We start from the raw sequence: 9,990 nt of genomic DNA, 5'->3' as shown, positions 1-9,990 counted from the left end.
AATAGGACCTTGTCCCCCAACTTAAGGGCATTGGACTCTAGCAAGAAATAGGTCACAGTTAAGGTATTCACCTAATTGGCTGAGTTTTTAATCAACAAATCGTGACCTTTTAACTGTTATTTCATTAATATGTGGTTTTTTTACAGTGCTTACTCTAGCTAGATTAGAGCAATAATTGTGGCTAATGCCTAATAAGACTTTTAAAGGGATATCATCACCCATGCCTCTACCATATTACCAAATAAGGTATATATTAAATTTAATTACACTTAGGTTATAAATTTTAACCAACTTCAATTAGATAGCTATTAATTTTAATTTCTTATAACTCTTTGCATATAGTACTTCAAGGATGCCTACTGTGGTCGATATGTAGCTGCACATATAGAAGAAGCCCTTGAAGAGGCAGCTCGAGTCGTGTTCAACATGTGGATAGTGATGATGGTTAGGCCCAATAATTAGTTTTGGTATACACATCCATTTTTTTAGCCAATTTTATGTCTTAGGCCGTTTAGTTTTGAAAATTTAGCTTGTAAATTAGGTTAAATTATAGATTTTTTATGGCTTCATGAATATTCATTTTTAATTATTTTAAGGCTGATTAAGTTAAGTTAAGCTCGGGCTTCTAAATTTACAATTTAGGTGCAAACAATGCCCCTACATATAAATTGGCTAGAGTCTTTGTAGGCTAATTTTATATGGATATTTCTATTAGCCCCACTTCCAAGCATTGCATGAGTAGTTGTTTTGGAGGACTGACTCGTTCCCGTTTTGATTAATGCTTGATTTAGTACCTTTTTAAAAGATACTTTTTTTTTATTAAGGATTAGGGGCCATATGGTCTAACTTAAATTCAAGTTTCTTAAGGTTTAGGACCTCAAAGGCTAGATCATTAGTCCTAATTAATTTAGCTTTATGCCTGGTTGACATAGCTTAAATAATATTATTATGGCCCAGGAATTCATCCATACCTTGAGAAATATGAAAGGATAAAAAAGTTACATGGCTATTAAAATTGACTTAGAGAAAGTTTATGACAAAGTAAATTAGAACTTTGTGAAAAAAAATGTCTCTTAGAACTTAATTTCCCAACTCAAATAATTAATGTTATATGGCATTGCGTAACAACCTCTTCTGTGCAACTCATGTGGAATGAAGGAAGGTCTGATGTTATTATACCCTCGAGAGGGGTTTGGCAAGGGGACCCTTTGTCACCATACTTCTTTACAATCTGCATGGAGAAACTTGCCCACTTAATCTAATAGAAAATGAATGGGAAGGAATGGAAGCCAGTTAAAATTTGTAAGGATAGTCCTCCTATCTCTCATTTATTTTTCATAGATGATATTGTTCTTTTTGTAGAAATTGCTCTTCAACGATTTGATGTGATAAATGAGTGCTTGAGTAATTTGTATGAAAGCTCAAGACTTAAAGTCAACACTGATAAGACTAGGGTGTTCTTTCTATAACTTTAAGTACCATAAAAGCTTGGAGTTGAGTAACACACTTGGATTTTCATGAACAAAGGATCTTGGAAAATATATTGGTGTCGTGCTTCTTCATAAGTAGTTTGATAAGGATACGTATCAAGATGTTCTTAACAAGATGAAAAGGAGGTTGACAAATTAAAAGGCTAACTCTCTTGCCCTTTCCTTAAGAATCACATTGATCAACTCTGTTATCACTAGTATTCATATCTATACCATGCAAATAGCTAACTTCCTTATTGCAACCTATGATAACTTGGATAGCAATAATCATAACTTCTTGTGGGATACTACTAATGAATGGAGGAAGGTTTACCTTATTGCCTAGGATGAAGTTTGTAAACCTAAGTTTCAAGGAGGACTTAGTGTAAAGTCTCCCTTACTAATCCACAATTTACTCCAAGACCAAAGTAATTATGGCACTAATCTAATTAGGTTACCATTACCAAGTTTATAATAATATGTAAATAGGATCTCAAGTTTTTGAAATATTCCAATATACTTTTATAAATAAAAAATCATAATAGAAAATTCCTATAGAAACATGGGATATTAATTTGTATTAAAGCATTTGCATTTAAGTGGAAAATAGTAAAATAATATAGAATAATAGAAGTGCGCCGTGGCATTTCTCTTGTGCACTGTGGCACATCTTCCTCTATGCCATACACTACAAAGCCTTGTATAGATGATAGTTTCTGTTGTTGTCCTTTGATAGCAATAGGGGAGAACTTTTGGCTCGTCCTATTTCTTTTTTAGATGTTTGATTGAAGTGATCTAGGTGTCTACAAAAAGCTTTCTCCTAGCTTTAATAAATGACATTGGTTTCACATTTAAATTATTTCTCAATCAAAATTTGGACACCCATTCTCAAATTCACTCATTTTATAACCAAAACACAACTTGGGTACCCAATTTCCACTCTAAATGCCAAAAGCCTAAACTTAACCTTAGACCACACTCAATAGACCCAACTACACTTGTGCAACACACTATGACATACACACAACACATATATTATATTCTCAATACTCAGCCTCTTAAAGAAAATTTCATAAATCATTACATCATTCATCATTAATAGTATGTTTGCTTACTTGCACTAGTATTTTTGTCCTTTCTAGATTTCACAATTTAATGCAATATAACCTAAGGTCCAAAATACACCATTTAATTCAACAATCACATAGTGCAAGTAAGTAACACATGAAAACTTTTAGTTGGAAATATCATGAAAAATTATACACATAGTTCTCAAAATAAGCGAGGCCTACTAATTAGGTTAGATATCCTAAGCCTCAAATTGTTTCCCTTAATCCATCCTCATGAATTAGCTCATGTAATATTGAAAAGAGATAGGTGAGTACAACCAATCAATAACCAAAGTACATTTAACCTATATTAATGCATGTCAATTAATTAGAAAGCAAGTGGCATAATAATTTCATACTCATGTCAAATTATCAATTCATGAAGCACATTTTTGCATATTACATTAGTAATCTCACAAATTCATGTAATGTTATCTTGATAGCTTATTTTCATATTTATATAATGATAATCATGAAATTTCCTATGATTACACCATTAGGGTCATAATACAAACAACCATATGCCACATTCACAATATACTTGATCATATCTCTTTTATATCCTCTTTATGCTTTCAACATGAAACTGTGGGCTATTATACAAGGGGCTCATCTATGTGATGAGACTACCCTGGCCTTTTAATCATGAGAAGCTACTTGACTAAGGTTACTTATCTCATTTGTGGGTTACGATTTCTCCTAAGTCTCACACTATGAGGTGTCATGCTCCTTAACCTAACTTTTTTGTCGAACAAGAGAAAATTAGATTAGGTTCAAGTCCCTCAATATATAATGGGACAATCCCAAATCGAACTAGTGGGACAATAAATTTAAGAATATCTAGGCAAGCCATCGAGCTCCAAATGGCAACCATATCGTGCAGATTTTAACTCACTACTCATCTTTCTAAGTGACTTTCGTCTCACTTGATCATGCAATACACATATATTATAATTCATAGTACATATATGACTCAACATGTTAAACATGCTAAATAGCTTCATTGTACTCTACACTTTACTCATTTCTTGATTTATCATGAAACTCCATATATCATATACTCACACATTATCATTTCATTATAAAACTCGCTTACTATTTCTCTCTCTTAATCTTAGCACATGCATGCATAATCATGTAGATATTTATAAGTGTATAACATTTCACAATTTACAAATTACCATAATGACAATTATTTATTACACCACACAGTACCTACTCATAAGGTATGCCACAATCACATTATCAGCAATTTTCACAAATTACATTGATAGAATATTAATCAAAATAATTAATTAACATACAATAGAATAAGAGGATTTCTTCCAATTACCTCAAACCTTTAAGAGGTTAAAGGTTTACCCCTCAAACAAACCCTTCTGAAGCTATTCCATACTTGAATGGTGCTAAGTTATGAAGAATCTACATTTAATCACATCAACAATCATCAATATCCTCATTAGGATAATTTCCAATAGCTAACTCAATACTTCCAAACTCTTAGAATCCAATTTCCTCATATACAAGGATACCCATTAGGTATACTAGCTTTCTTTAACTCACCTTCATTCTAATAAATCATCTAACCATCATTAATAACCATTAAACACTCCCAATAACCTTCATAAATACTATTTTTGGGTATTTATTACCCTACAACTACCAAAACTCATGAGGCCACAAATTCTAGATTCAAATAACCTAAACAACTCTCATTAATTTCATTTAAGTCAATGGATTCAAACTCATAACCCAATAAGTCCAAAAATTAACTTCTCTTGCAACCATAACTCTCAACTTTAGGACAAAATGGAAGAGGAAGGAAGATAAGCACGTAGGGAACTTACTAGTAAAGGTTGGAAGCTGTAAATACCTCATAAATGATGACCCAATTTATGTCATAGCAGAGCTTTTAAGTTTCTCTTCGTTCTCTCCTTCTATTTTATTTTCAAACTGATTCTCTCTTATCACTGTTAGAAATACCCCCTCTTGTACTGTAGCATGTGGTATAGAGGGGTGATCTTCGTGTTTTAGTGACTCATACACTATGGCATGTTCTCATGATTGGGAGATGCTTCTGTAGAAAATCTAGAGAGATACTAATAAAGCTATTAATGATCTTGTGAGAAAATTTTTTTTTTTCATGCATGGCTGAATTTTACCCTTTACTGTCCCCTCCATATGGGTTAATTACTATATTACAATAGGACTTGTCTGTTGTTAATTAGTTTTTCCTTCTTTATAAAAAAAAGAGTAATGGGATGGGGAGAAGACAAATCTTCATTATAATGATGAAGAAAATGAACTTTTTCCATATATATACAAAAGAAAGTGACGCTATTACAGATGTGATTGCGTTAGGTAAAATTTATGAAAGATTATGTCACTTTGATCTTGGTTTTAAAATTCTCATTATATTCTCATTTTCCCCTTAGAATTATAATTTAAATGTCCCCTTCTCATTGTACATTTTGTGATTATACCACATTGTCTATCATTATCAATATTTATTGAAAAATTATGATTATTGGTCCTACATTTTTAGCATGTTTTAGCTTTAATCTCTATGGTCCCATAATTACTTACTAGAAAGGAATGGAATGGATTGGATTGATTGAAAAATAAAGGTAAAAATAAGATGGTCAAAGGGGATAGATGAGCACCTTCCTAAGGGGGAGGGGTAATTTAGTTCATGAGATTGAGAATCATAATTCATGAGATTTTTAAAGAGCATAATAATTCCCACATTTATAGTACATATTAACCAGTTTTATGATGCTTACCATGAGGATAAGGGTGATTTGATTCATTTTTATCTTGCTTTTTTTTATTCCATTCCTTTCTAGTAAGCAAACTAGATGAGCACATTTGATTTTTTTTTTTCATTTAACTGATTAATGTGTATATAAACTCTATTAATTCTTGTTTTTAGTGAGTTCTTGAAATTATGATGAATTGTATGAAAAATGAGTAGAAGGTAATAAACAAGCAAGAAATTAAATTAAAATTCTTATTCTTAAAGCTGCAATGGTGAAAATTCAAAAGGAAGAGGATGCACACCAACTAGAATTGAAAGGCAAAAAATTAGTAGTTATTTTGTTCATTTAATATCTAACTACTCATCATAATTTTATAAACTTGGCAATAGAATGAATGGAATTATGTTGTCACATTTGTATCGTGACTTTCTTGGAGAAGGAAGGTCAATAAATATAGAAAAATAGGAGTTGCCACTAACGTATTTAGAAAAACGTTAGAAAACTATAATGAAAAAGAATAGTTTGTGAAAAAGGTTCGAGAGTCGATTGTATACAAAGGTGTTAGATACCCCACGAAACTCATTCATAGGAATGGTTACCCTAAATTGATTACATAAAATTAACTGGCATTTTAATAATATCTTAGTCACCCTTTAATCTCATGTAAAAATAAAGATAAAAAGATAGTGAAAACAAATTATTTATTAACATAAGAGGACTTGACCTAGGATCAAAGCTTAGTGTGACAAAGTCAAAATTCTCACGAGGTTGAAATATTCTGAAAGCTTTCAAAACGATCCAGGACAATTAAGAAGGCACCGGAGTCTTCTGAAAAATATTGGTATGACCTTAAAAGACCTAGATATCTCTAGAATTGTGTAAAGAGCACTTGAAGTATCTAGATTATTCTAGAGATATCCTATTCTTTCACATTCTAGAATTCTCCTTGTAAATATCAAGATATTCCTTGTAGATATTTCTATAAAAATATCTAGAGATAGAATGTACACCATTGGATCGAATCAATCTCAACTGTCCATTAAGGAGGTGAAAACTTTTTAGAAGAAGGGGGCCTATAAATACCCCCTTACCCCTCATTTGTAACTACTCAAGCAAAGTAATAAAGCTCTCAAGTTCATTCACTCAAATTCTCTACTCTTTACTTGTGTAATTAATCCTTTTAAGTCTCTTTGCCTACTTTATGGGTTTAGCTGACTTAGTTAAGATTAAGGGGTTGATCAAAGCTAAGGTTGGCACGGTTCAAGGAAAGGAAAGTTTCAAGGCCATGATAATGTAGTATCAGAGCCTGGTTTGAGGGAATTATGGTTTCGATAGATACTTGTAGGTAAGGATGTCGGGTGTAACTGAGAATAATCTTGCTCACGACGAAGAGAGGGGAAGGGAATCCCAACCTCTACACCAAGGAGGCAAGAAGGCATGAGGCGCTAGTAAGGTACATTCAGAAGATCTTACTGTACTCTTCATAAAAATTGATGCTTTAGAGAAAGCTATGGAAGAAATGATGGGTAGAGTAGAGAACGTTGGGGGTGATATGGGTATGTTGGAGTACTACACTCTCAAAAACTTAATGAGTTAAAGAGTAGTATAGATACCTTACAAAACTCTGAGGATTAACAAGAGGATGCTGTTAAATCCTTGGAAACAAAGGTGATGGATGCCATCACCACGATACAACAACAGCTCAACACTCTCAAAATTTCCTTAGAAGAAAGAGGAAGAAACCCACTATTGGATGGAAATAGTGAAATACGGGAAGTCAAGTTAGACCTTCCCAAACCTACGGAATTTAAAGGGGTATGAGATGCCAAGGAAGTTCAAAATTCTTATGGCAAATGGAACATTATGCTGATACCTTAGAGATGATTGATGATCAAACCAAAGTACATACCGCTGCTTACTTCCTTATAGACAATGCCATGTTATGATGGCGAAGGAAGCATACAGGCATGGACAAAGGGCTTTACACAATCAATACTTGGGAGGATTTCAAGAAAGAGTTGAAGAGGCAATTCTAGCTAGAGAATGTGGTCTACGAGGCACGAAAGAAACTAAGGAATCTCAAATATAAGACTACCATCTTTGACTACGTACGAGACTTCACCTCTTTAATGCTTCAGATTCCCAATCTGAGTAGCGAAGAAGCTCTCTTCTATTTGATCGATGATCTCTAGAACTGGCCCAAGCATAAGTTACAAAAGCATGACGTGAAGACTGTTGATGAGGCAATCACAATAGCTGAAATCTCACAAAGTATAATAGGGAAAAAGGTGAGTCCTCTAAACTCAAGTCTTCCAAACCTAATCTTGAAAAAGGTAGGGGAGACAAGGGCAAGGGGACATCCAAAGGGGGTGATAGCAGGTCCTTACAGAAGAAACAACCTGAAGGACAGAAGAAAACCTTTAAGGACCAGATGGGATGCTTTGTGTGCAAAGGCCCTTATCGAATAAGAGAATGTCCAAAGTTAGGTATGTTAGCAGCCATTATGGAGAAAGCTGAAGAAGAGGAACTTAATGTAGAGATGGGGTCTCTATGACTCCTCAACACTTTAAAGGTCAAGCCCTTGCTAAAGAATCCTAAAGGTGAGGGTTTGATGTATGTAGATGGGAAGCTAAACGGATCATCTGTCACCATAATGTGTGACACTACCCATAATTTTATCACTCCAGAAGAGGCCAAGCGAATAGGTCTCAAGGTGGTGCAGGAGGGAGGAAGTCTAAAGGTGGTTAACTTACCTTTTAAGCAACTATATGGCATAGTATAAGGGGTTGAGCTATGTTTGGAAGCTGGAGTGGGAAAATAGACTTCTCCGTAGCTCCTATGAATGACTTCAAGGTTGTACTGGGATTAAAGTTCTTCAAGTAAGAAAACACTTACCCTATGCCTTATTATAATTTACTTTGCATACTGGAAAAGGAAAACCCTTGCTTTGTGCCAATAAGAAGGGTGAGTAGTGGACACCAACTCTTAGCCTTGTAAGTTAAGAAGGGATTAAGAAAGGGAGAAGCTCTATACTTGGCAACACTAAAGGAGATTGACCCTGGGGACAAGGTTAACGAAGAAGTCCCTCCCATAATTGCCCATGTCCTGGTAGAGAACCAAGACATTATGCCTGCTAAGTTGCCTAAGAAGCTTCCACCATGCAGAGAGGTAGATCATGAGATCGAGTTAAAATCAAGAACTAGGCCACTGGCCATAGTGCCATATTGTATGGCACCATCAGAGTTGGAGGAATTAAGAAGCAGCTAAAGGAGTTGATCAATGCAGGTTTCATCCAACCATCAAAAGCACCTTTTGGAGCACCAGTCTTATTTCAAAAGAAGCAGGATAGGTCCTTGTGCCTATGCATCAACTATCGGGCTCTTAACAAGGTAACTATTAAAAACAAATATCCTATTCCTTTGATAGCTAACTTGTTTGATCGCCTGGGAAAGGCAAAGTATTTTTCCAAATTGAATCTAAGATCTGGGTATCATCAAGTTTGAATTGTCGAAGGAGATGAACTTAAGACCACTTGTGTAACACGATATGGGTCTTTTAAATGGTTAGTTAGGCCTTTTGGACTAACTAATGTACCAGCCACATTCTGCACTTTCATGAATAAGATCTTTTATCCTTATCTCGACCGATTCGTGGTAGTGTATTTAGATGACATTGTCGTTTATAGCAACACACTGGAAGAACATGCTGAACACTTCCAGTGTGTTCAAGACCCTTCGTGAAAATGAGTTTTATATGAAAAAGGAAAAGTGCTCTTTTGTTATGAAGGAAGTCTCCTTTTTAGGACATGTTATCTCACATGGTTGCCTTAAGATGGATAAGAAAAAGGTACAAGCTATAAAGGAATGGGAGCCTCCAACATATGTGGCTAAGCTATGGTCCTTCTTAGGATTGGTAAACTATTATCAGCGATTCATCAAAGGCTACTGGGCAAGAGCTGCCCCTCTTACAGAGTTGTTGAAAAAGAACAAGTATTGGGCTTGGACAGAGGAGTACCAACAAGCCTTTGAGGACTTAAAGGCAGCTGTCATGAAAGAACCAGTGTTGACACTTCCTGACTTTTCCAACCCTTTGAGGTACATATTGATGCCTCTGACTTTGTTATGAGAGGTGTCCTAACGTAAGAGAGGCATCCTATTGCCTTTGAAAGTTGCAAGCTAAATGATACCGAGAAGCAATACATGGTCCAAGAAAAGGAGATGACAGCTATAGTCCATTTCTTATGTACTTAGAGGCATTACTTGTTTCGAGCAAAGTTTGTCATCAAGACGGACAACGTGGCCACTAGTTACTTCCAGACTTAGAAGAAGTTGACACCAAAGCAACAAGATGGCAAGACTTCTTGGCTGAGTTTAACTATGTATTAGAGTATAAATCAGGAGCAGCTAACATCGTTACAGATGCTCTAAGTAGAAAGGCAGAACTGGCATCCTTGACCTAAGTTAATGGGAACTTGGTCGAGAAGATTAAGGAAGGGATAGCCCAAGATCCCATAGCCCTACATCTAGTGGAATTAGCAAAAAAGGGGAAAGACTAAGAGATTCTAGGTGGAAGATGAAATCCTCTACACTCTAGGAAGGCAAATGTATGTTCCTAAATGGGCAAACCTAAGGAAGGAGTTGATCAAAGAGTATC

General features: G+C 34.9%; 1 protein-coding gene across 1 annotated transcript; it reads left to right on the top strand.

The window, feature by feature from the left end:
• The first annotated feature begins 9,003 nt into the window (after positions 1-9,003).
• On the top strand, positions 9,004-9,462 carry LOC129322431 (uncharacterized mitochondrial protein AtMg00860-like). Its single transcript, XM_054968758.1, has one exon. The coding sequence runs from the start codon at positions 9,004-9,006 to the stop codon at positions 9,460-9,462; it is 459 nt and encodes a 152-aa protein (XP_054824733.1).
• The last annotated feature ends 528 nt before the right edge of the window (positions 9,463-9,990 follow it).

The sequence above is a fragment of the Prosopis cineraria genome, unplaced genomic scaffold (genome assembly GCF_029017545.1).
Source record: "Prosopis cineraria cultivar Desert tree isolate PC_DT_omini unplaced genomic scaffold, ASM2901754v1 PC10, whole genome shotgun sequence".
NCBI classification, from domain to species: Eukaryota; Viridiplantae; Streptophyta; class Magnoliopsida; order Fabales; family Fabaceae; genus Prosopis; species Prosopis cineraria.
The sequence above is the reverse complement of the archived record's forward strand: the minus strand, read 5'-3'. Positions and strand labels throughout refer to the sequence as shown.

Coding starts and splice junctions, on each gene's coding strand:
- LOC129322431 (XM_054968758.1), top strand. CDS start 9,004: ATGACATTGTCGTTTATAGCAACACACTGGAAGAACATGCTGAACACT.